Here is a 26,042-nt window from a genome sequence, read left to right on the forward strand (position 1 = left end):
TCATATTATGTCTTTTATATTATTTTTTTTTTATATTATATTATGTTTTTTTGAAGGTTTTTGGGAATTTGAAGGTTTGCAAATTGCTGCACATGGTTGCTGAGTAAAAGGAGTGAATGTAATTGATAACAATCGAATCGTTCATAAACAAATATTTACAAAATTTGTGAAAAAAACAATAACAAAGATATAGAAAAGAATGAAATGAAAAGTAAATTCATGCAACTTCAGGATGATAAGATCAGAACGGAGATTTCCATTCCGCTACTTCAGGAAGAAAGAAATGAGATGAGGCATGAAATTCAGCAACGTCGGGACAGTATCGACCAGATGAATGAAATTCAGCAACACCAGAGCCAAAAGAATGAGATGAGTAATCAAAACAGCGTCTTCAGGAAGGAAGAAATGAGATGAGCCATGAAAATCAGCAACTTCGAAGACATATCGACAATATGACATCAGACGGTACGTCTAGGGTTGAAGAAGGTGCCGTAGTGGTTTCAACTAATGTACTCGGACGAGGGGCTTATGGCACTGTATACAAGGGAAACTTTCATGGATCCAAAGTAGCGGTTAAAGAATACTACGAAGTTCTTATATCTCCTTATAACTTGCAAATTCTCCAACGTGAAGTATATATCGCATCGCAGTGTCACCCGGAGGAAGGACTACGTACGACTCAGTCATGTACAAATTTGAAAATGCTAGAGCAACGCACGACTCAGTCATGTACAAATTTGAAAATGCTAGAGCAACGCACGACTCAGTCATGTACAAATTTGAAAATGCTAGAGCAACGCACGACTCAGTCATGTACAAATTTGAAAATGCTAGAGCAAGAGGCAGCGAGGTTGAGAGAGTTGAACTGGACCTGGAAAAGAAAATAGCATTGGTTGAGTTCAAAGATCCAAGTGGTAAGATGGCCGGATAGATTGCTCGTTCGCTATTTGTGGAGACTGAAAGTCTGTAGTATTTGAATTGTGTGTGAATAGTTTCTAAAGTATAAGGCCTGGGTTATCATAGTTCAGAAATATAACAATTTTTACCGATAGTCACTTAGGACTGGGTATTGCATTTCAAGTTCGGATTTAAATGTACATTGAATGTTAGTGTTTGTTTAGGGGAAAGAAGGCAGAAACATATCATTGTGTCCTTTTTCTCAAGTTCGCACTTTCCACAAAACCACAACAACAATCATTATGGGCGATCACATAATATCCATTCCAATAACAGCCGCGACTCAGGTTGACCCGAAGTGGATTGTATATCTCGTGCTTGGATAAGCGTAACATCAGCCAGACAGTGTCTTTTAAACGTATACCTTACTTTTCTAGTTATAAACAACGTTCTTTCCATACCACAAACTTTGGACAATACGGTTCTAACCGTGGAACGCTATCTTCCAAGCCTTAGTTTAAAAGAAAGAAATAAAACAGAACTGAGAGTAAAACTGCAAAAGGCTGTCCTACGCTATCTCTCGGGTTACGGCAAAACTATCTTGCAAGGCTTGCGATTGGAAACGAACTTAACGAAGATAGAGATTGGAAAAGAAGAATTGGTGCTGTTGGGTGAGAAGTCAGCAGTCGAGAGTTGTTGTACGAGAATACAAGATCTTACAAAAGGTTTGTAATGTATTTTCTTTGGCACAGGATGTACTATCTTGTTTGATAGTTTGTTTAATCAGTCAACAGCATATTTGTATTTGCTTGTTATTTGGAAAACTCTCAATGTGAACCTTATAAATATATACGACTTTCGTTTCAGATCTAAAGGTAGAGAAGATGGATTACGGAACACCGGAAACAGCGTCGAGTATAAAAGAAATGGCGTACATGGCAATTGAGAGCATTGAAAGAAAACATCGATGTGGAATTGCAGTCACAGTCAACGACCAGCCAGAAAGACTGGACCAGGAGGACACTTTCCCACAGATTTCGGTGGAAGTTGTAAAAGGCAATATATATTATGTTTTTAATATTATGTTTTTTTATATTATGTCTTTTATATTATGTTTTTTATATTATATTATTTATGTTATGTTTTTTATATTATGTTTTTTATATTATATTATTTATGTTATGTTTTTTATATTGTTTTTTATATTATATTGTTTATGTTATGTTTTTTATATTATGTTTTTTATATTATATTATGTTTTTTTGAAGGTTTTGGGGAATTTGAAGGTTTGCAAATTGCTGCACATGGTTATAAAGGCGCCCACCGACAAATCCATGATTGAAAATGCAGTTACAAGGTGTTTAAACGACGCTGACATGTACGGCTTCACCTCGTTGTCGTTACCTGCGGTCGGAACCGGTCACTTGCAGAGAGATGGCAATCAATCCGCCGAGATTTTATACCACTGCATTAAGGAATATTGGAAAAGAGATGACAAGTCCTTGAAGCTCATTCGCATTGTTAATTTTAAAAGAAAACGTTTTCGAGGAATTCAAAACTTTCGCACGCAAAGATCCGGGCGCAGAGTCATCGAAAGGTAACAAAAAGATGTTAATACTGTCTTTTCGTAGATGCATGCATGTGGAAAAAATCAACCGCACTGGTTTTAACAGATCTTATTCGGTGAAAATCACGAGTAATTTAGGTTCTTTTAAAGCGCGCGGAATAGACGAAAAATCTGAATTAACAAGACAAAAATTTCGCGACAACGGAAATGAAATAGTCGGTTGACAATAAATCTTTATATTATGTTTTTTATATTATGATATTTATATTATGTTTTTTTATATTATGTTTTTTACATTATGTTTTTTATATTATATGTTTTTTTGAGGGTTTGCAAATTGCTGCACATGGTTGCTGAGTGAAAGGAGGGAATGTAGTTGATAACAATCGAATCGTTTATAAACATTACTAATTTGAATTTCTAATGCTTATACAATGGATACATGGAATTCTTTCCATTTCAGAGTTCGAAATATTCGTCAGGCAGATATGCGTTCATACGATCCAATTTTGTCGGATCCAATTCATCAGTTCTGGCGTATGGATGTAGTCTGCTGTTGATAATGCCGTTCTGCGTTAACTTTAAGCTGATTTGCTGCCCATATATGGACATTGCAAGTCAACAAACGCGGAAAAGCGATGCCAATGAATATAGAATGGAAGTCTGGATCGATATGCTTATGTCGACCGTATAAACACCGTTCAGAAGCATTCAAAACCGTTCAAAATCTCAATGGCAAGGAAGTTGGTGGAAAAAATATTCTTGTCAGACTGGCTTGCAATGAAGACGAACGTTACGATCTTGCAAGAAACCAGCGCTTTTGACGACCTATCAGAACCCCCTATCGTGTTTGCGTCAAAAATATATCAAGCCGTGCAAGGTGGATGGAATTGAAGCAACTATTGTCGTTGGCGGGAAAAGTAACGTATGTTAAAATACACGAGCGTGTTACAGGGGAAGGAATTGCAGAATTTGCAACCAGGAAGGATATGGACGGTCATTATATCAAATTCTCGATAAGTTTCATTTTGCCGTTAACGCCCTCTTAATATATTACTGAAATGTCTATACAACAATAAAACGCTCAAATTGTTCTCATTTGAGGAGAGCAGGATAAACCATGGCAGTAATTATGCCAGCAAGTTGCAACATCTTGTTAAAATTAAGTTAAACACTATAATGGCAACTTTGTAAACAATCATACCTAATTATTGCTCTCTTTCAACCAAGCTTTTCACTTTCAAATATCGGAAATGCATTTTCTAATGATTCATTACTAATCTCTTCACGTCTAAACATGGTCATAAAGTGTGTATCGAACGAACAAGCCTACAACTTTTTATTGCTCTTAACTTAAAATTTTTGTGGTTTTTTTGAACTATTCGGTGAAAATCACGAGTAATTTAGGTTCTTTTAAACCGTGCGGAATAGACGAAAAATCTGAATTAACAAGACAAAAATTTCGCGACAACGGATATGAAACAGCGTCATTTCTTCACTCTAATAAGGGAGGGTTGACCAGAAATTTTGCTGCACATGATAATACTGTGCGCAACGCATGATAATACTGTGCGCAACTCATGATAATACTGTGCGCAACGCATGATAATACTGTGCGCAACACATGATAATACTGTGCGCAACGCATGATAATACTGTGCGCAACACATGACTGTGATATTACTGTGCGCATATTGTGCGCACTTTTTTTCAACAACGAATTGATGTATTATTTGGTATAGTGTTATCTCGCGTTACTTATTACTAAAAACATATCCGACCCCTTTTATCACAACGTGTTCTTCCCTCGCCCCGATCCTACCTTTCTGCAGTAGTAAGCTGAGGTTATATCCGGTTATATCAGGTTACATCAGGTTACATCCGGTTATATCATGTTACATCAGGTTACATCCGGTTATATCAGGTTATATCCGGTTATATCAGGTTATATCAGGTTACATCAGGTTACATCAGGTTACATCAGGTTACATCAGGTTATTTCTTGATACCTAAAAAACGGTATCCCTTCATTAAAACTATGGGACTATGTCCTGTGCGGCCACCTTTTGCCAAATTGTAAATATTTTATTTCTGCAATAAAGTGATTAGAAAGCCGGAAAGAAAGAAAGAAACTATATATATTATACGCTACATAAAGTCGAATTACATAGCATTACATAACACAGGGGGAAAAATTGAAAAGAAAACAATTTAAGAACATATTCAGGTATTAAGAAGATTCTAAAAAATGTCAATATTTAGTCATTTACCTTCATTGTGCGCCGCGGTTTCACGATTCATTCAAACAAAGCCGCTCTCAACATCATTTCGACCGTCATCTTCTAAGTAAAGGTCGGCTTCATCGAGCTTAGAAATACTAGATGGAAAAAAACAATTTCATATGAGTCAGTTTATCACGTTGAGTAGAAGTACGTTTTAAGCGCTATAAGTATAACTTATAAGTGATTTTAAATGTTTGAATACTTTCATAGTTTCATACCTGTATGCATTGCGGCATCGGTGTTTTTTGAAACGAAGCCCTCAGGTTCTCGAGTTCAAGTTTGTTTAAAGTATTTTTGAGAGGAAATCCATCAATTTCCAGATCGATCAGCGACTTTAATCGCCAAATGGAATTCATCACAATTTGACTTCGCTGTCTGGCATCTTTTTTCGATGTCAATTACTTTCAGGAAAACTGAATTTGTCGTTCCCGTCATTGCTTTGTCGGCGACTCCTCGTAGGTGTCGTTAGTTTGTTGGCCAAGGATTGCAGTAATTAGGTAGTGACTTCATGGTATGATTAATGATTGTTACAACAACAATATACAGATCTTTTCGCCCAAATGCGGTCGTTTACTGATTTGCAATATAAAAGTATTTAAATCGTTGATACGACGATGTAGTTCGCTCTTCTTCTTGTCGAATCGTTTCTTTGACTCAAAATTGTTCTGCAAAAGGTAGATCGATACGGCTTAGCTATTTTGAAACGCTTTGATCGTCTGTCCACGTGGTTTGCATGCTAACAGCTCAGTTTTATCACAATTAATAGAATATACCTAGGTGCATAGTTCAAGATATCATAGAAGAAGATGAGACCCTTTACACCTCTAGAATTTACCTACATCGAGTGAAGTGCCAAAAATCATAATTGATTAACCCTCACCTATTCTCGGCATTACCATTCTATACACATTAACCACGCTTGATTTTGTCAGCTACCTCTGTAGCTCAGTGGCAGGAGCATTGCACCAGGATCGCAAAAGCGTAGGTTCGATTCCTGCCGAAGGACCGATAGTTGAATCATTTTCCCATCAACCTTTCCTGGCTTAAATTTGAAGTGTGTATAGTTCCACTCGAAGTGTGTATAATTTCACTCGAAGATACACCCAGACCTTTTAAACGCCTGTTTTAACCTGGTTTATACTTGTTCCATATTTGTCAAGTGTCTATTGTATTTTGAACAAAACGGCAAACAAATAAACCAATAGTAAGGTCTGAATTAACATGTTATTCAAAGGAACTAAGCCAAGCCATTGTTATTGGTTAGTTGGGCAAAAATACAATAGACATGTGACGGATAAGGAACCGTTTTTTGCATAAGATAAATATGCATAATATATAAATTTGCATAATAAATAACGAGTTGTTGCGGTAACTTACTGTAAAGCAGATTTTGTACGGAAAGCGAATATTGCTTTTTGCATCTTAAAAAACCTTTTTCTCTTTGTTGCCCATAATACAACGGGCTTTTCAAAATGGCTTCAATTTGATATAAAGGGTCTACTTTCAGCCTGAAAAACCTGCATATATCACGCCATTGTTGATCACGCCCAAAATCTACATCTTACAATCCAGCGGTCGTGACATAAAGACATGCGCAGTAGTAGATTTAGTGAAAAATGGACGAACGCGTGTTGGGATAAAAAACGAACTTTTGAAAGTATGCATTGAAATATTGCAATTTCGGGAGAATATCTAGGCGAAATTTATCTTTTTTGGTAGTACATTTGGAAGATATGTCGTATAGGGTGTATTTCGGTCGTTTACCAGAGAGTTTGAGTCAAGATGAGTTTGAAAAACTCCTTGCTGAACACGGCAAAGCGAGGAATATAGAATGGAAATCAGGGTATGCATATGTGGACTATAAACACAGTTCTGATGCGTCCAAAACTGTTCTGAATCTTAATGGCAAAGAGGTGGGTGGAAATAATATCTTGGTAGAACTTGCTCAGAATGGTGCTGGTGGGGGTTATGCTGTCTCTGGGTCATTTGCCCCTCGTCCCTTTGTAAAACCCCCATTACCCCGACCTATCAGAACTCCCCATCGTGTCCGCATTGAGAACTTGTCAAGCCGTGCGAAGTGGATGGAGTTGAAGGAGCTGTTATCATTAGCAGGGGAAGTGACTTTTGCCGACACACACAAGCGTGTTACAGGCGAAGGAATCGTTGAGTTTGCAACTAGAAAGGATATGGACGAAGCAATTAAGACCTTTCATAACACATCATTTTATGGTAAAACTATAAAACTATATGATGAGTCGCCTAGAAGCAGATCAAGATCACCTTCAGACAAAAAAAGTCGCTCACATTCAAGGCATCGTTCAACAGAAAAGAAAAGACATAGTCATTCAAGATCCACATCACCTCGGCGTAAATCAACCTCCTCTAGACGTCGTTCACGCTCACCACGAAGAAAATCAAGAAGATCTCATTCAAGGGACAGAAATAGGTCACCCAAGAGAAGAGGTTCAAGATCTAGGACTCCAAAACGTAATTCTCATAAAAAGTCTAAACGCCATTCATCCCCTTATTCGAAGTCCCCCAGACGAAACAAACATAAACGCAGCAGGTCGAGTTCACATTCAAATTCTGACAATAACAATGACTCAAAAAGAAAATCAAGAACTAAGGGAAAGAAAAAACACTCATCTGATACTTCATGTAGTGATAGTTCAGATAGTGATTAAACAATGTGATTTTATCGCATGAAATCATGAAAACTAAATATTGTTTTATGCTGGAATGAGGCTGGAATTCAGTAAATGAAAACTATTGCAGCCTTATTTTTGTGTTCTGTCACAGTGTATGATACAGATATTTTGTGGGCTTTTACTAATTTTGACAGTGTGTATTTTTATATAGTTAGTTTTCCCTTTCATAATTATTTACAACTTTCTCCACAAAGCACAAAGAAAGTTTCAAAACAAAGTTTCTGCGAGCTATAGTTCTATATTTGTTTTAAAATTGTTCTTATGCATTTGTTCATTGAGACATTGTTTTCAAAATACTATTTATGGAGGTCTTAAGATCTGCTTCGGTCATTTTCAATTTTGCCTCCAAGACCGTTTGCATTGTTGTAATACTTTCATACACAACCCTGAATGCTTCTCTGTAACTGTCTTTAATTGAATTATAAGATTTTTCCAATGATGTTTTTTGTTTCATTTCTAAATCATCAAGTCTTCTTGTGAGGTCTTCGTAATGTGTGTTGCCTGCTGCTTTTACCTCAAGCAAATTCTCATAGAGGCCAGAAAATGTTCCATCAATTCCCTCCCTCCATGCCTCCTGGTTTTCAACAAATTGATCAAAACGAAGTCTAAAGCTTGCAAGGGTCTTTGAATATTCGTGTAATTCAAGTCTCAAGTTATTTCCATCTGATCTCTCCTTTTCTTTTCCTTGCTTCTCATTCCATTTCTCTGCAACCTCAACACTCCGCTCTAGATTGGCAAATTTTGAATCTTGTTCAACTTTGAGTAGCTGAATTTTTCTCTCATATTCTAAGCTAGTCTTTTCAAGCCTAGTGACTAAACTCTGAACATCTTTAGAGCATTTTTCAAGCTTTTCTTTAATGTATCCTTGGCTTCTTTTGACATCAGACACTTCACCAGACAGTTTGTTCAAGTCTCCTGATAGTTTAATGGTGTTTAAATCCGCAAGAGTAAGCCTGTTCCAAACGTCCCCTATCCCAGAGACCTGATGCATTTCAAGATTTTTTAGAGCAACGTTTTGTGAATGTGCATTACTTTCCTCAGATTTTACAGCATTCTCCAAAGCTACCATATCCTTGCTTATTCCTTGCACATTTACCATTAATCTCCTCACAAGTTCTTCCAATGCAGTTCTCTCCTGTCTTTCGACCTCTAAAGCTCTTTCAGTGCGATCTAGCCTTTCTAGAATATACTTATTCAAGTCTTCATTTTGATCTTTCGACGTGGATGGACCAAAGCTAGCAGTCTCGGCTCTTTCATTGCTACCCTGTCGAGATCCTTTATACTTTTGATCGGCATTTATACGAGGAAATACGACCGATTTTGATTGTCGTGAACTACCACGTAATGAATTGGTATCCATAGAAGCGATTTTAGAAAACGACGGTAAATTTTATTCTGAAGATTGTGTATTTTTGTACATTTGTAAACAAAGCCAGTTGCCAACCAAGACCAATTATAAAACCATCGTATGTTTCGTAGGTGAAAATGCACGTATTTTTACCATCCAACTAGTAATCCGTATTATTTGACTATCTGTGCTTTTCCGAGTATAGTTTTTTGAGCTAATATCTTGTCATTTTCCCCAAAAACCATCGTATAAAAAATCTATAAAATTTTCGAAAGAGAAGGTCGAAAGGTCAATCCAATTAAGCTCCCGTTAGATGAAGTAACGTGCGCGACATTTCCGGTATTTTGGCGGCCAAAAATCACCAGATTTATGTATTTTCATTCTCGATTTCTCATAAAACCTTTAGCTTTGAATTCCTTAAATTTTTCAGGCTAATTAGAAAAAGCGTAGGAGAAGAATTGCGGGCATCCATTAGTTTTTATCTCCGTTTTGTTACGAATGTTCCAGTCCACATCAAATCTATTTAATAAAAGCATGCGTCTACTTTTGAAAGTGAAACATCGACAAACAAGGAAATATCGTTTAGGGAATCCTGTTTAATTGCTAAATCGTACTCGCTTTGCATTGAAAACTCATTAAAATGATAGTTTATTGATTGAGAAGACTGGATTATTCTGCGCAAACATTTGGAACGAATTTTTCATTCGAAATGTTCTAATTATTCCAAGTTCATTTCCGGTCACGTGTGCTTCCGATTCCTGCAGGAGGGGAGGTGTAACCACAGTTTTGATCGTACTATGATTTATTTATTTTCTTCGAATTTCCCTCCGATTTTACACAAAAGAAACGAGTTTTAGGACTGCCTATCGCAGCGAGCTTTAGGAAGAATCCTTGTGGTGTTTGGATCTGTCGAAACTGGGACGCAATGTCGAATAATAATGATATAATATACTGTGAAGATAGACATGTTATGCACGAGAACGGTATGGAATATAGTACACTTCATCGTTAATATACCAGCTATGATTTACCGCATTAACTCCTAAATCTTTGGTCATCTAGATGAGGATTTTCCCGAACGTGTCTCGGGAAACGAGATGGACGAACAACGAAAACAGCAAATGGCATATCAGTACTTGTGTCATCTCGAAGAAGCCAAAACGTAAGTTGCTTATAAAAATATACTTGGTATATTTTAAGAATGCGTAAAAGTATGGCTATTTGTGTTTACATTTAGATGGATGGAAGCCTGTTTGAAAGATGAATTACCCCCGACAACCGAGCTTGAAGAGGCTTTACGAACAGGAGTGATCGTAGCGCGTTTGGGCAACTTCTTCGCATCAGACGTTGTGCCTGTGAGGAAAATATACGATCGAGAATTAAAGCGATTCCAGGTGAGAAAATGTGTTTGAGATATTTTAAACTTGGCTTCTCTCACACAAAGCTGTGCGGTTTATTTTTCTGATCAATAATTTACACTTGAAGTTCAATGGAATTTATGTTGATTTTTCTGTTCAGGCGCGTGGATTACATTTCAAGCACACCGACAATTTTATGTACTTCGTACGTGCGATGGAAAAAGTCGGCCTCCCGAAGGTATTTGAAATATTTTTAATCTACTTCGCGCACGAAATGATATCACGACCTTTATTGTCAAGACTAGACGAGATCGTTCAATTTGCGCAACAAGTTGATTGAAGACTTCTTATAATAATGAAATGAGGAAACGGCATCATGATTTAATTTTACCATATATATATAGAATTCCACAAGATATCCTGTGTTTATTTAGTACTTATGTCTTTGTTTTCATAATAATAATGACTTTATATTATTGAAATATTACATCCTAGTTTAATACTAATATCAAATGTTAGGAAATGTTGCAACATATTCTAATTGGACCTTTTATATGTAGGCTGCTTCTTTGATGTGTATAATTAAGTAATTTCATGTAATTATAATCATATATATATGGAGTATAGAAAAGTCCTCTTTGAGCCAAAAGGGAAGTTCCTTGTAGTTCATAGCTGGTGCAATATTTATTGGGGAAAAATCTACCCTGACCCCATATTTACAGTATAAATTCAGGGTCTTCCTCTTGTCTAGGGATACAAATCTAACTGGTTACCATCCTACAACCCGTATCAATAGATCAGATAGTCATTTGTTTCGCATATTAATAACAAACTTTTAAAAAAAGTTGTGAAGATTTATCTTTAAGCTATAGCTAAGCTCTCTTGGGGTCATATAATATCCAATTATTCACATAGTTGGTCTGTAGTATTGTGGATGAACTGCTGTAATGTTAAGGAAATGTTCCCCATATTGTTTTGCTCCAGAAAGCCCAGACTGTTTTATTTGAGAGCAATGTTGTTGATAACTATAATGTATACAATATGCTTTACCGTATTCATTTTGTTCTGTAGCTTTTCTATCCTGAAACCACAGATCTTTATGATAAAAAGAACATGCCAAAAGTCATTTATTGTATACATGCATTAAGGTGGTGGGGTTTTTTGCAAGATACCCTTAACAAATCGTAAGCTTCTAGAAGAAAGGTTTTATTGTGTTTTTGTCTAGTTTATATCTCTTCAAACTTGGTTTGGCTCCACAGATGCAAGATCTTTATGGCAAAGTTAAATTTACAGGTATTGAATCTGATAATTTGCCCATAAATTTCCACTAAACCCATTACAATACTTCACTATTGAATCCTTCACCATTGTCTACCGTTGTCTAGTTTTGAAAAAATTCTAAGACATTAAGTACAGGTTAACCTTAAGGTTATTGTCATCGAAGTTGATCCTTGATGTTCATCAACTTTACTATTGTAGAGGAGGAGATTAGTGCAATGAGAAAAGAGCTGGAAAAATATGGTATTCAAATGCCAGCATTTAGCAAGATTGGAGGAATCTTGGAGAGTGAGGTTTGCCAATTTTGTTGTTTTAATACCAACCTTTTCTCAGCTACATGTTTTCATCATTTTCATTTTATACTTCATTTAGATGCCAGTGGATGAAGCTGCTTGTAAGTTTGCTGTTTATAGTAAAATGTTGAAATATAAAACTGTAGAGTGTCATGTTTGAGATTGCCTTTCTTTGTTATGTCTAAAAAGGAAATGCTTGTAGAAAATGGGCTTTCTGGAAGGAAAAGCCTTTCTAGATAAGAAATGAATGTTTTCTTCAAAACAATACATCATTTTGGAACACTTTGTCTTCATATGAAAGATTATACTTCCTGAGCTGATCTAGTCCAGCATTTCTTTCAAGATTCCTTTTTAACTGTGTATATATATTTCTGTATCTTTTAGTACATGCTGCTGTTATTGTGATTAATGAAGCCATAGATCATGGTGATGCTAAAGAAACATTTCAAGCATTGAAGAACCCCAATGCTCATCTGAATGACCTTAATGCCGACAACACAGATGAATATCAGGATCTGTTGTACAAAGCAAAAGGATCAAAATGTCAAACATCTTTGCTCAAGGTTAATATGAAGCTGTAATTTCCTAACTAATCATTTTTCTATTTATTAACTAAAGATATTATTTCAATTAGTCCCCTGGAAGTGAAGATGTTTATGATAAAATGTTGACACAATCTGAAATACAAGGAAATATTGCAATGGCAAATGAAATTGTCCGTAAAAGAGAGCTGGATAACGCTGGTATGTGGCTTGTTTTTAGAGTTTTGCAATTGTGACGCAGTCTGCTGTACATGTTGCATGCATTTTATAGTTTCAGAAATTAATGCTGCAGTTGATAATGGAGATCTCAGCAGACTACTAAAAGCTTTATTGAATGATAAAGCAAAATTAAGTAGAGTAATTTCCGAAAATGGTGATTGGTATCAACAGACACTCTCTGAAGTCAAGCAAGGAAAAGTAAGTACACAAATATAACTTGCAAATGATTTACTTGTTTCTTGAAATTCAGCCAAATATGCTGCAGTTCTTAGAAATCTTTGTTTATTATGAATGATGAGGAATATTTACTTTTTTCTCATTCTCAGGCAGGTGTACCATTAACTCATGCTGAAATTCAAGAGGGGATAGCAAATGCCAACACAATTGGGGAACAATTTAAGACACGTAAGTTTAAGCAGTCTCTCTGAATTGGCTTATCAAATTTAAACAAGTCATGGTGTAGACTGAAGCGTTACTGTACCTCAAGAAGGTTTTCCAGCCTACAGGAGGCTGGGGTTTGATAAAAACAAATGTTTTTTAGTGGAAACAATAATGAAGTCTTTAAACAAAGCATTGGAGGAGGGGAACGTTGATGAATGTCATGGACTGTTGATGAAACCTGAGGCGTTGTTGCCGACAGTTGTTAACCGCAGTGCGTATCTTTATTACAATGAACTAAACAAAGAGAAAAAGAAAAAACAACAGGTCAGTGTTTTGATGCTTTGGTTGGTATCTTTGAGTACAATCGCAGTGATTGCACAACAACGATATTTAATATCAAAGACTACGAAATTTATCGAGAAGGTTTTCTTTCAGACTGGTCATTCCTCCAATCTGACGCACGGTGAAGTGACAGAGCATGTTAAAGGTAAGCTTGAGATTGTTGCAGGAGATAATGTACGTCTTCACTTGATGTGAAGATACGTTGTTTGGTAGAGTCGATTTGGTAAGAGAAATTATAATCGTGAAGGCCGTCTGCACACCATCCATTATGTCTTTGAATATTTTTTACTGATTTTTTGCTGGATTGCAGTTTTAACAGCCATCGCCTGTATAAATCAAGCCATTGAACAAGGTAACGCATCTGAACTGTGGAAATGTCTCATACACGAATCCGCTAATCTTCAAAATGTCGAAGATGACTCTGTGAACAGATATCTGGAACAACTGATCGCTGTAAAGAAAGAAAAAGGACAGGTTTGTGTGCCCTAGACTGATTATTTTATTTGATCCGTTTTACCATCACATAAACTGCTCTTCCTAGAGATCAACTAAGGATCATGAACGATCTTCTCCCATTGATCCAGTGTTTATTGCAGAAGGATGCCTAAACTAAACCAACCTTTCTCATATATAATGATTGTAGTTCATCTGTTTTTAACTGTTGAACGTTTGTAAGGCTTCAAGCAAGGGTTTGGAGAACGCTAAAGGGATTTGTGTGAAATATTCCCACTTCTATTTCCAGGATTGTGGTCAGGGAAAAGATGACTTGAATCAAGTGGAACTACAGCTTTGCATCGATTACGTGAATACGGAGGTTGGAGAGGAGCATGCGTGTAAGTGCGTTGTTTTGTGATACCTATATCAACATATGTTCCCAAATGTTGGGAAAAAATTACAGTAAATTATATCAACATATGTTCCCAAATGTTGGGAAAAGTACATTAATATATTTTGGTCAACATCCAAAAGATTTGACACGTCGTAGTGCAGGAAAAACGTATCTCAATTGTAGATATACTTTTTGCTCAAAGATTTAGGCATGAAAAGAAATCATTATTATTATTATTTTTATAATGATGATTTTCTCGTCTTGGTGACTGCTACGTCATCGTTTGCTCGTGAAATCCACCATAAAATTGATTCGCAAGGAAAACCCTAGAAAAGTGATTCGATATTTTCATCCAGCTTCAAATCAATAGATAGAGATCTCAATTGTATAATAATGAGTAGTGTTTCAGCGAATGTTTTTTATCAATGGCGGAATTTTGGGCATTGCGTGTAAAAAGATAAATTATTAGATGTCCTCATAAATTATAAACGAAGGGAATTGTAAATACTGCAAAGTTGATGAAAGGGCCTTTGCTTGTAAACGAATCAATTTTTAATTTATTCCACATATGAGATATCTCCCAGTTCTTCAGTAAAATCTCGGTATAAAAGATTTCCACTTAAACACATCAAAAAATATTATTTTCAACGTAAAAATTTTGATGTTTTTTAGACAAAGCTTAGCTGTTTCAAAACAACATGTTTTCGCTAGATATTTGTTTCTATATGCTTTCGTGTCAAGGATGAAATGTTTACGTTGCTTCCAGCTAATTAATTATTGAAACAACAATTTGCAGGTGTTTTAATACGTGATATAACAACATGAGCTCATAAAAGGTCGCTTAATTTCACTGTATTAAAGTTTGAAATCGAATTTAAGCTTCACTTTTTCTAAAATGCTATAGTTGGTTGCCATTCAAATGTTCGTATAGTTGCATGCCGGAAAAGTGCGCGTGGTATTTTCTTGTGCAATCAACTTTAGGCACAATATTTGTTAAACGACGTGCTGTAGTTATGACAAGATCATTTTTAATCATCATGGCTCAAATTTATGCTTGTCTGTTTAAGTTTGCTCTGCGTTTTTTGCTATGGCAACCGGTCAGGTGTATCTATGCGTGTTAACACAATCCTTACACGCGAAAAATCATTAAGTTTGTATTTAAACGAGTAACGCGTTCAGCTACACGGAGCTTGCTTAATAGGAGATGAAAACAGACAATTTTCAACAGCTGTGAAATGCTGTTAGCGTCGTAGTATTTGTCACGTTTTTTATGCCGAATTGAAAATATTACATAGAGTGTTTTATAAAACAAAACAACTAAAAACACTAAGCCAGCCAGTGAAGTTCAAGAAAGCTTTTCGAGTATGGATAGGGCAGAGAAAAAAGAGGAAATCGTTGTTGGTTGTATTCGACATATAGAAGATGATGAATACGAAGAATCAGTTGTGTCCTCGGAAGAACAGTTTGTTCCCGCCATTGAGAACGAAAGCGACGAAGATTATGATACGGATTTAGAGGAAGAAACGAAACACGTTAAAAGGTATGACCTTTCAGGGAAGCAGGTGTACCTTGAAGTTTGCAAAGATCTAAATATCGTTCCGTGTTCGCCATTTTTACGACAAGTTGAGATAGAAGATGTTAACATCAGTCATTATAACGTCGGACCCGTTGGCTGCGAGGCGATTGCGGTTGCATTAATGAAGAATACAAACGTATTATCTCTTAATCTTTCTGATAATGCGATTGGAGGCGAAGGTGCCGTTTATATCGGGAAGTTATTGACAGAGAACTGTTATATATCTGCGTTGGATGTATCGCAGAATGCTTTGGGAACACAAGGTGCTTATGCCCTTTGCGAGATGTTAAGAGATAACACGGATTTGGTTGAGCTTAACGCCGCTTCCAATGATTTCAAGGAAAAGGATTTTGAGCCGTTTGTCGAAGCGCTAAGGGAAAACTTTACTTTGAAGATCTTAAACCTAAGTGGAAATTCATTTGACTCTCTGGCGGGAATGCTGATGGGGCCCGCGATCCGTGATAATGTTGGTCTTGAAGTACTCGATTTAAGCTGGAACAACATCCGTAGTCGAGGTGCCGAGATGCTAGGAGATGCACTAAGAGAGAACTGCTCCTTGAAGGTGCTCGATCTTTCCTGGAATGGTTTTGGCGATGAAGGTGCGAAATCATTGTGCGAAGCTTTGATGGTCAATGATACATTGGAAGAGCTGGATCTGACGAGCAACAGATTAACAATCCGTGGAGCGAAGGAGATCGTGAGGATGCTTTCTGCTAATACTTCTCTTCAAGTTCTGAGGTTAGGGAAGAATACATTCCGATGGAATATGGCGTTGGATATAGTGAAGGCAGCTGTGGCGAACGAAGAAGGACAAGCACGGGAGTTCTATTTTGATGATATGCCGGTAATTGCGGAGTTTGAGGACGCTCTTCAGGAGATCATGGCTTCGTGCCCGGATTTGATGGTTCAGTGTGGGACGAAATTGAGAGGAAAAGATAGAGCGAAGAGAGGAAAGAAGAAAAGGGTATGTTTTGTTTGAAATATTTTATCTTCACTTTAAGGTAGCTCTCATTCAAGAACATGTACCACCTCAGCATGATCTAACCATGCTTAACTCAGTCAAATGAGAGAAAACACAGGAGAGACTTAACTCTACTCACACGAGTTCTGTACAACATCAGATCACTTTAAGGTAGCTCTCTGCATGTACTATCTCTGCATGATCTAACCATGCTTAACTCAGTCAAATGAGAGAGAACACAGGAGAGACTAACTCTACTGACACAAGTTCTGTACAACATCAGATCACTTTAAGGTAGCTCTCTGCATGTACTGTCTCTGCATGATCTAACCATGCTTAACTCAGCGTCTTCGTAACAAACTAATCAATATGTTCTTCGTTCCCAGGACTTGCTCAACCTGCTTCTTGAATACATTGAGATGCGTGGTATGCGCATGATCGATATGTTTAAATTGATGGACAGGGACAATAACAATCGCGTCACTCATGACGAAATCATCGCCGGTCTGAAGCGAACCGGCCTTCCGATGACTAACGACGAAATCCGACGACTGATTACGTTAATGGACCGAAACGATGACGGAGCGATAAGTTACCGAGAGTTTTTAGCGTTACGAAAGAAAAAGGTTTTTAACGATTTTCACGCTCGCAGCAAGAAGATAAAAACGAACGATGCTGTTTTAAAACGAAAAATCAGTTACCTGAAGAAATAGTGGAGGAAATATCTTTACCTGTTTACAATCTTTCCGCTTAGATCAGTCTAATACCTCCCAGTAATATTTAGGAAAGAACATTAGTTACTGGTTGAAATTTGTTGATTTTGTTTAATAATATATTTGTAAATATTTAAATAAACATCTGAGTATTTGATTTCATGTAATTTTTGTAATCTTTCATGAAATTCAATACAAGGAAATGATGAAGGTAGTTCTCGTATATGATCCCATCGACTGCGCGCGGAGGTTGCAAATGTCGTGTTGAAAATATTTCATATGTTCATTCAGTTTCATAACCTTTTGTAGTAATTACCGCTGTGCAGGCGATCAACAGGACCATTGAAGAAGATAATCCAGCCTCTACCCTGACGTCATTGCAACAACAGTCCGCCAAACTTAATAACATTCTTCCTGAGAACGCCCTTCTTTATCAAGCTTTACTGTACGCGGAGAAACAGGAAAAAAAGAAGGTATAAACAACCCCCTACCCCCCCCTACCCCTTCTAAGATTCGTCTTCGTTACAAGAGAAAAAAATACACTAAACATAATTTATTTTGAAAAACCATATCATTCCTAATCTGTGCTTCCCGCCAGCCCAAAAAAGATCACTCCTTTAGATCTAAAAACATAATCTTTTATCGTTGCTACCGGCGGAAATTTTTTTGAATCGTCGTAGGAGTTTTCTAAGAATAAACCGGTAAATACTTTTACGATAAAACGATTTCTAATAATTTAAAATACATTAATTTGTTTAAACATTTAATATTTATTATAGAGAGTAAGGAAAGCGCGAAAGGTAAACGTGAAAATAATATAAGTTTATTAAACTTAACTCTGATAAAAGATTACTAGTTTAAATCCATAAAAATTGAGCTAAACTTTTAAGTGTGCTTTAACCTAATGTTGATCGAGATAAAACGTAATATGTAAAGCGTCTTAAAATATTGTAATATGTATTTCTTGTATGTTGAAATGCAGCGTAATTTTGTGCTTGCTTTGTGTAGAAAACCAACGATCCATCCGCCGAACTGTGGCATGATGAAATTCAAAGGATTATTGATAAATGCAATATTTATTCAATGGAGGCTAATAAACGTAAGTAATTATATACAGATCAGTGTCGACCGCGCATTACTGGTGTCAATATTGGGGCGTAATGCTTTTATTTCTCTACCTTTTGCTATGTCGTTGAAATTGAGTGATTAAAGTATGTCGTTTTTAGTTGCGGCTGGTGTGACTCAGATCAACCAGTCTTTGGAGTCTGGTAATGAACAAAGCACGGTCGAAGCTCTGGAGAATGCTGACGTGGGACTGCGGGGCGTGACCCGGGAGTGTCAGGCAGCATATCATTCAAGATTGAAGGAAACCAAGGATAACAAAGGACAGCAAGGTACGCTTTGTTTATATTGGGGGATAAAGAGGAATGACATCAGTTTGCGATGGCAGGAGTTCTGTGTACATTGCTCTACCACTCGGAGAGAGAGTATATCACACAAATTCTGAGTCATTTAGTTTAATTTTTCGTGTTTCTTTCATCTTAGCTGGTCCTTGGTTGGAGCAGAAGATTCCTCAGGGATTTCTTTATTACTACAATACAACAACACAAGAATCAAGTTGGTCAAAACCTGCTGAATTCACCGATAACTCTGGATTACTTACTAAGGAAGAAATCCAGGTAAATTACAGACAAACGTCATATAGGATATCTCTATGTAACTGTTCCTCTCTGAGATCAAGTACGGATCTCAATAAGATGCAATTATTATAACTTTTTTGGGTTTTACATACAGACGGTTGTATCCAACGAGACTGCTAAACATGGCCGACAAGTTTACCTTCAAGCCAATGAACCGTCGATAGTAAGACTTCAATCTCACTGGAGAGGATATTTAGCCAAGAAAACTTTCAACGAAAGAAAACAATTTATGACGAAACAACTCCCAGCTATTATTAAGATACAAGTAAGATTGAATTTTCTGTCCTGGATCTTCTTCTTCAAACTCCGTATTTAACTGGCTAGTTCAATGTATTTGTACGATATTTCAAGCAGTTATTCAGCAGCAACATCCTGGGTACTTCGATATCTTTTTCAAAAACCTTACTTCATGTTTCAGGCCAATTTAAAAAGATGGATACAACGCAGAAAATATAAAGAAAGATTGGAGGTTCTTCATAACAACGACGATTCCGTTGTCAAGGTTTGTGAAATATTTGTACGTCCTCGAGCGTGTTGCTCTCTTGTGGTTTTAGCTTTACATTTTAATTATTTAGATTCAATCGTGGACCAGAATGCATTTGGCAAGGAGTAAATACATGAAGAGAAAACAACTTTACGAAGATAACGTAAGATGTTGTCGTTTTGTCTGTAGTTGTTTTTGTAAAACTGTCGTGTCTTTTATATTTAAAGTGGAGATGATTGAGATTTAGTTCGTTTTTGCTTTTGATTCTTCTTTTCAGTTGCCATCAATCATCAAGATACAAGCATTCATGAGGGCAAATCTCGCGCAACACGATTACCGTGCTTTGTGTAAGTCTTGTAATTTGTGATATCTTCCACATTTCACCTTGACACAAACGCCAGGAGTTTGTTGTCGCTTTCCAAAGAATCTCAATCGATTTGATGTTGTTTTTTACAGTGAGTTCTCAAGATCCGCCGATCAAGATTGTGCGTAAATTTCTTCATCTTTTGGATCAAAGTGATATGGACTTTGCTGAGGAAATCGGTCAGTTTATTTTGAATATTCTATTCTATATTCTATTCTAAAAATGCCGGATAATTTACCGGACAATCCAGTCATTTTAAACCGTGCAGTAATTGTGACTGTAGGGTGACATTGAATATAGCTACTGGATGTCAGGATCATTCCATATTTTATTTATGAACGCGCTGTTCTACCACATTTCTTTCAGAACTTCAAAAACTTAAAGCACAAGTTGTTACAGAAATTCGTTCAAACCAAAACCTCGAGTATAATTTGCACGGTATGGACATCAAAATTGGCTTGTTAGTCAGAAACAAGATTACCTTGCAGGTATGTTTGCTATTATAGCTTTGCCGCCTAAAATGACTGCGTGTTTGGTTGCAATGAAAGAATTTATCGTTTTTTCCTCTGAAGGATGTTATACTTCACAACAAGAAAATAAGCAAAAAAGATCAGGATCTTCAATCGCTGGCTACATCAAATACAAAAGGAATAAGATCCCTGAGTAAAGAAAGCCAGGAGAAACTCGAAGCTTATCAAAATCTTTTTTATCTTCTGCAAACTAATCCCGTGTACTTAGCAAAACTTATCTTCGAAATGCCACAGAGCAGATCAACGAACTTTATGGAATCCGTCATTTTGACCTTGTATAATTACGCTTCAAATACTCGCGAGGAATATCTTCTTCTTAAACTGTTTGAAACTGCGTTAAGGGAGGAAATCTTGTATGTTGAAAACGCTGATAAACTTATTTTACTTCATTCTCTGATAGCTCTCTTAGTTGTTCTTCCCAGAGACTGTTACTACAAGAAGAAACCTGAACTAAGCTTTTTTCACGCTAAAGAAAGTCCTGTACTTTTGCCCCGAGAATTCTCAACCTGAATTGTTTAATACAGTCAAACTTTAATACAGTCTTTCTTCTATTTCGTACATTCTTTGTCGCTAAAGTTCGTTAATATTTTCCCGCTAGTTCAAAAATCGACAGCATTCAGGAAATAGTGACAGGAAACCCAACTGTAATCAAAATGGTGGTCGGATTTAACAGGTGAGAAAGTGAAGAACCACCCATGCAATTACAAGTCCCTTGAGTTTGAGAATGGCATTTATCTCGCGTCCCTGCATACGACAGTAATCTTTTCTTTTCCTGTGCTCAGAGGAACGCGAAACCAAGGTTCTTTGAGAGAATTACTACAGCCTCTGGTGCAAACCGTTCTCGATGACTCAACTCTGAACACATCCACGAATCCTGTGGAAATTTATAAAAACTGGATCAACCAACAGGAATCCGAGACTGGACAAGCAACGTAGGTGAACTAGGTTAACCCTGCGAGTATAGGAACCGCTATTCTCTGCTACTTCACCTGAGTGTATGGTGCTCTTTTCCAGGAAACTACCGTACGATGTAGATCCAGAACAGGCGCTAGAGCATCCCGAAGTTCGAAGTAAAGTGGAAGCAGCCATTAGCAGATTGACGGCAGCAACTGACAGATTCCTGCAGAGTATCACCGCCAGTGTTGACAAGATACCGTAAGAATTTGTGTTTTTTTAGTATTGTTGAAACTGCTGGTGATATTTATACAGTTTTTAGAAATAGACCTCTAAGTTTATCCAGTGTAAAAACAGAATTTTTGTCTTGAATAGCTCTATTAGTTCTAAACTGTTCTTCCTAGAGGTCCAGTAAGGATCATCTCTTATTGATACAGTGTTACCACAGGAGGAAACCAGAGCTCTATCACTTCTGTGCTTTTCTTTCTATCCTATCTTACCATTCAATTCTATGTCTGTAGTTATGGTATTCGATATTTGGCGATGACATTACGGACGTGTCTGGCGGAGAAATTCCCCAAAGCAGGAGAAGAAGAAATATTACGAGTACGAACTTCGATAACTTAAATAATATTAATATCTTTGATGTTTTAAATAGCTGCAACGTGCCTGAGATGATTTTCACTGCATTTTAAATATCATTTTTAAGGTTGTTGGCAATCTTATTTACTATCGTTACATGAATCCTGCAATTGTTGCTCCAGATGCTTTTGACATTGTTGACGTCGCTGTTGATAAAGGATTAACGGTTGAACAGGTATAGAATGACTTTTACAACCGAATTCCAGTGAAAACTTCAACAACAGTAGTCTGTCGTGATATTCAAACCTTTGAGAACTAAATCATTTCAACTTCTCTCCATAAAGAGGCGAAATCTCGGTTCGATATCAAAATTGCTTCAAGATGCCGCCTCGAATAAAAAGGTATTTCGTTTGAACCGATGAATTATCTTTTTTTTAAAAAAAATTCAACCTCACTATTTCTTATTCTTTAGTTTGGTGGTGAAAGTGCTCATTTGAATGCGCTGAACCCGTATTTAGAGAAAGCTCATCAGAGATTTTTGTAAGTAGATTACTTGATTCACAAATGGCTGATTCATTGTTTTCAAGCAAGCTTTTTTTCGCTTTCAGGAAATTCTTTACAGCTGCGTCAAAAGTCGAACAACCAGAGAATAAGTTCAATATTGACGAATACAGTGACGTGGTTATGTTGACGAAGCCTGTGATCTATATCTCGATAAAGGAAATTTGCGATACTCATAAATTACTGTTGGATCATCGCGAAACAATTGCACCTGACAGTAATGACCCCTTGCAAGAATTATTAGATGACGTCGGAGATCATCCTGATGTGAAAGAATTGCTTGGTAATAGGATGGTTTATTTTTAGTTGAAATACCTAAAGAACCAAATAAACTTCGCTCATATTTATTGTTAACTGAATCAGATTTTTAAACTATTTATTTTTTATCGAAAGAGTCGCCTGTCTTTGATCTAAAGGAGGAAACCTGAACAAAACTAACTTTAGTTCGACTTATATGCACTGTAAGCTAAAGTATTTTTTAAACACTACTTCATATAGGCAATGTTGAAGTGGCTGAAGGACAGACAGAGGAGGATGCTTTGCGTGATCAGGAAAAAACCGAAATATCGCTCACATTGTCCAATAAATTTGAAGTCCCTGATGACGACGATTCTGATCTACGTGCTCTCTTCGTAAGGTGAGACCACTGATCTCAATTGATCACTGAACATAACTGAGACTCGGTTTTTGCTGTCGGAACAAGTCAAAATTTGTCAGTGTTTAAAAGGCAGTGAAGATTTTTAATTTGAACGACGAGAGTAAATTGAATTAAAACTTTCAAAATAATAAGCAATTGCTATCAATCGTTGCTTTATAACAGCAAGCAGCGATATCGTGACTAGTGAACTCGGTAACGTGTCAATGACCTATTGGAATTGATTTACCCATCAATGAACTCATAAATCACTCGGTTACAATGAAATTAAACCTTTTTCATGAATTATTATCACACGGAGCCGAAGGTCAAATTTCGGTAGTCAACATAGATGATCGATTGTGTTGGCCGTCACGACGAGTTTCGCTGACGAAATCTTTTTTTCTTCAGAACAAAGCATCTTATTGTTGACGTGATTCGAGTTCAGGCGGGCGATACTTTAACAGAAATATTGGAAACACCAGCGACGGAAGAACAGGTAAAAATTTGTTTGTTAATTTAGTTAATCACTTACAAGCAATTGAATTCAAACTGACACCTCGAATTTGCCGTCATAACTGCTCGTCTAGACAACCATTGACCATTTAAGCACTGTCGTCACTTCTTAGAATTTCTTGAAGAGTTTCTTAAATTCCTGTCTGCCGCTCACTGCCCGCAGGATATCAGAAAGCTATGTTTAGCTCATGAGCATAGCCATGTAGAGTTTTTTTTTGTTTGTTTTTTAGGAAAAAGAGCACATGGCTTGGATGAAACAGAGGGAAAAGAAAGATTCAAAACAAGGCGACAAAATAAAAAAATCTGCTTCCATTCACGGGGATTCAAAGTAGAGCATCTTTGTGTGTTTTTCTTCATGTTTTGAATTGGCAATTTATTTTTCATTTTCTGTCAAATCTTTTACAGCTTACCAATTGAGGGAATAAAACGAAAGATTATACGAAATCTTCGTGTTCTGGAAAACCAGAATCTTGTATCAGCAAAGAATAATTATCAGGATATTGTCAACGCAATTGCTAGGGTAAAAATAATTTTCATGACTGTTAGGAACTGAATTAATTCATCTTTCATCTCGGCAATAAATTCCGTTGTGTAAATTAAGTTTTGGCTGATTTCTATCTTCGAAGAGTGACTCGAAGCTTTCCCATGAAACTGTGAGGTTTTTTAAAAGTACTAAAGCAATAACGGAACTATGTAGCTAGACCAGATATGCCGATACACTCTGAGTAAAGTTAATATAGTTAACACACTTCCCGCTCTTTTCTGTTATTCATGCAGGACATACGAAATCAAAGAAGATACAGGATGCGACGTAAACAAGAGCTTAGGAAACTGGAAACGACTTTGGAACGACTGAAAACAAAAGCGACTTTCTATGAGGAACAACAGGATTATTACAATCGATATATTGAGACGTGCTTAGACAATCTCGCTGGGAAAGAGTCAATGTATGTTGTTAGACAAATTCTGAGCAAACGAGCGTAGTTCTCGGATATTTTCAAAAGATAATTTCAAAGGGATTCCAAGAAGGAAATAGTTCTTGAATAAGTTTCAACTTCTGTTTGAAAACGTCACTATGTAAGGCACGCACATTAGCCTCCTACGCACCTCTTCTTTGTATAATTCCTATAAGGTCTCCCCAATCACTTCAATTCACACAACCATGACGTAGGTAGCGATTGTTATGTTGTAAAGCTTACGGTTTGACGTAACAACCTCTCACAGTCGTTGTACGTATTCATGATATTGACTGAGATGTATTTTTTCTGGTCTTCAAGATCCCAACGTAAGGAAAAGAGAAAGCAAGAAGTATTTAAAACTTCAGTGAAGTACAGCGCTCAGAAATTGGCGGAGAAAGGTGTTGTTCTTGAGATCGAAGGACTGCCGAAGAATCAGTAGGTTTTATTGATAACGTTACGATAATTGAATGCAATTGTGTCGAACACTTCAACCTTTTGAATGAAGGAAGACAGTTCTTTCACGGAGCTTCTTCCTTCACGGGCTTCATTAAGTTGTTGCACAAACTATGGAAGCCTTTTTCTTTCACTTCTTTGTTCATCGTGTTTATCTTTTAAAATTTTTGTAACGTTTCCCCCACTTTTCAGGTTAAAGAATGCTTCGTTTGAAATAACTCCAGCTGACTCAGGAGTATTTGAAGTCTCCGCGAAATTTATGGGAATCCCTATGGAAAAAGTGGAGGTTGTCTTTCAGGTGAACAAAAATTGATCCCTACTGAACTTTTAGCAGGAACGAAATGTATAGTTAGTTTAGTTTAGGTTTCCTCCTGGATCAACAAGAGATGATTCTTACTGGAGCTCTAGGAAGAACAATGTAGCACTGATAGAGTTATCTAGTATAAATAGATAGAGCTATCTAGTATCTTCATATCCATTTAAAGTGGAACAATTTTCTTTCGTTTCAGGATTTACTTCAACTTCAATTTGAAGGTGTTGCAGTTATGAAAATGTTTGGTAAAGCTAAAGTCAACGTAAATCTACTCATTCATTTATTGAATAAGAAATTCTATGGTAAAACTTGATTAAAGCGTTCTAACACGAAATTAACTTAGAATTTTTATAAAGAAACGGTATACGTTATTTAATAACTTCACATTAGTCACCTTGATATCTGCACTTCGTAATATATAGCCTTCTCTCCATTTGTTCATTGCTTCCTCGACAAGTGGCGGATGTAAAAGAGTGTCGTTGTTTCTATAGCGATCAGTAAAGACTAACATGTTTATTACCAGACAAGATAATCTCAGACTATTTTCCATCGACCACATGTCAGTGTAGCGCCGGTAACGACCACGTGAAGAGTAGGATTATGTAGTAAGGTAAAGAACTGAACGGCTTAAGAATTGTTGTCTAGTGATTGTAATTAAGTGTTTTTGTTGAAGAGAGGAAGGCCAGTATTTTCTGTTTTGAATAAAAATTGTAATGGGTATCCCAGGATATTGAAGATAAGGGTATATATGCGTCCGA

The 26,042-nt window shown here is 36.7% G+C and overlaps 5 protein-coding genes across 5 annotated transcripts; 4 read left to right on the forward strand and 1 right to left on the reverse strand.

Moving 5' to 3' along the window:
• The first annotated feature begins 709 nt into the window (after positions 1 to 709).
• On the forward strand, positions 710 to 2,239 carry LOC114533825. Its single transcript, XM_028555431.1, has 4 exons — positions 710 to 914; positions 1,335 to 1,622; positions 1,765 to 1,953; positions 2,166 to 2,239. Exons 1-4 carry the CDS (start codon positions 728 to 730, stop codon positions 2,237 to 2,239), a joined length of 738 nt encoding a protein of 245 aa, XP_028411232.1. The 5' UTR covers positions 710 to 727.
• A 4,113-nt stretch (positions 2,240 to 6,352) lies between these two features.
• Positions 6,353 to 7,893, forward strand: LOC114533897 (serine/arginine-rich splicing factor 5-like). The gene has a single exon (XM_028555522.1). It carries the CDS (start codon positions 6,480 to 6,482, stop codon positions 7,428 to 7,430), a length of 951 nt encoding a protein of 316 aa, XP_028411323.1. The 5' UTR covers positions 6,353 to 6,479; the 3' UTR covers positions 7,431 to 7,893.
• On the reverse strand, positions 7,703 to 9,076 carry LOC114533895 (protein FAM81A-like). Its single transcript, XM_028555521.1, has one exon. It carries the CDS (start codon positions 8,812 to 8,814, stop codon positions 7,726 to 7,728), a length of 1,089 nt encoding a protein of 362 aa, XP_028411322.1. The 5' UTR covers positions 8,815 to 9,076; the 3' UTR covers positions 7,703 to 7,725.
• Positions 9,077 to 9,569: 493 nt separating this feature from the next.
• Positions 9,570 to 26,019, forward strand: LOC114533884 (ras GTPase-activating-like protein IQGAP1). The gene is made up of 43 exons (XM_028555507.1): positions 9,570 to 9,785; positions 9,865 to 9,964; positions 10,040 to 10,196; positions 10,321 to 10,398; positions 11,232 to 11,308; positions 11,386 to 11,453; positions 11,640 to 11,731; positions 11,811 to 11,832; positions 12,116 to 12,294; positions 12,366 to 12,474; positions 12,545 to 12,690; positions 12,819 to 12,897; positions 13,034 to 13,197; positions 13,309 to 13,360; positions 13,526 to 13,689; positions 13,958 to 14,048; positions 17,604 to 17,767; positions 18,303 to 18,393; positions 18,521 to 18,688; positions 18,840 to 18,973; positions 19,089 to 19,259; positions 19,413 to 19,496; positions 19,570 to 19,641; positions 19,756 to 19,825; positions 19,935 to 20,021; positions 20,209 to 20,330; positions 20,415 to 20,725; positions 20,971 to 21,045; positions 21,155 to 21,304; positions 21,387 to 21,527; positions 21,788 to 21,872; positions 21,976 to 22,083; positions 22,193 to 22,249; positions 22,321 to 22,388; positions 22,457 to 22,692; positions 22,908 to 23,046; positions 23,455 to 23,542; positions 23,790 to 23,887; positions 23,965 to 24,079; positions 24,337 to 24,506; positions 24,837 to 24,953; positions 25,164 to 25,269; positions 25,481 to 26,019. The coding sequence occupies exons 1-43, from the start codon at positions 9,728 to 9,730 to the stop codon at positions 25,595 to 25,597; spliced, it is 4,980 nt and encodes a 1,659-aa protein (XP_028411308.1). The 5' UTR covers positions 9,570 to 9,727; the 3' UTR covers positions 25,598 to 26,019.
• Positions 15,175 to 17,382, forward strand: LOC114533893 (leucine-rich repeat-containing protein 74B-like). Its single transcript, XM_028555519.1, has 2 exons — positions 15,175 to 16,584; positions 16,968 to 17,382. The coding sequence occupies exons 1-2, from the start codon at positions 15,409 to 15,411 to the stop codon at positions 17,292 to 17,294; spliced, it is 1,503 nt and encodes a 500-aa protein (XP_028411320.1). The 5' UTR covers positions 15,175 to 15,408; the 3' UTR covers positions 17,295 to 17,382.
• Positions 26,020 to 26,042: the final 23 nt, after the last annotated feature.

The sequence above is a fragment of the Dendronephthya gigantea genome, unplaced genomic scaffold (assembly GCF_004324835.1).
Source record: "Dendronephthya gigantea isolate DGI-Jeju-01 unplaced genomic scaffold, DenGig_1.0 000095F, whole genome shotgun sequence".
In the NCBI taxonomy this organism is placed as follows: Eukaryota; Metazoa; Cnidaria; class Anthozoa; order Malacalcyonacea; family Nephtheidae; genus Dendronephthya; species Dendronephthya gigantea.

Coding starts and splice junctions, on each gene's coding strand:
- LOC114533895 (XM_028555521.1), bottom strand. CDS start 8,814: ATGGATACCAATTCATTACGTGGTAGTTCACGACAATCAAAATCGGTC.
- LOC114533825 (XM_028555431.1), top strand. CDS start 728: ATGTACAAATTTGAAAATGCTAGAGCAACGCACGACTCAGTCATGTAC. Junction 915..1,334: donor TGAGTTCAAAGATCCAAGTG/GTAAGATGGCCG, acceptor TTACTTTTCTAG/TTATAAACAACGTTCTTTCC. Junction 1,954..2,165: donor TTCGGTGGAAGTTGTAAAAG/GCAATATATATT, acceptor GTTTTTTTGAAG/GTTTTGGGGAATTTGAAGGT.
- LOC114533897 (XM_028555522.1), top strand. CDS start 6,480: ATGTCGTATAGGGTGTATTTCGGTCGTTTACCAGAGAGTTTGAGTCAA.
- LOC114533893 (XM_028555519.1), top strand. CDS start 15,409: ATGGATAGGGCAGAGAAAAAAGAGGAAATCGTTGTTGGTTGTATTCGA. Junction 16,585..16,967: donor AGAGAGGAAAGAAGAAAAGG/GTATGTTTTGTT, acceptor CTTCGTTCCCAG/GACTTGCTCAACCTGCTTCT.
- LOC114533884 (XM_028555507.1), top strand. CDS start 9,728: ATGTCGAATAATAATGATATAATATACTGTGAAGATAGACATGTTATG. Junction 14,049..17,603: donor GGTTGGAGAGGAGCATGCGT/GTAAGTGCGTTG, acceptor AACCTTTTGTAG/TAATTACCGCTGTGCAGGCG. Junction 18,689..18,839: donor GGATAACAAAGGACAGCAAG/GTACGCTTTGTT, acceptor CTTTCATCTTAG/CTGGTCCTTGGTTGGAGCAG.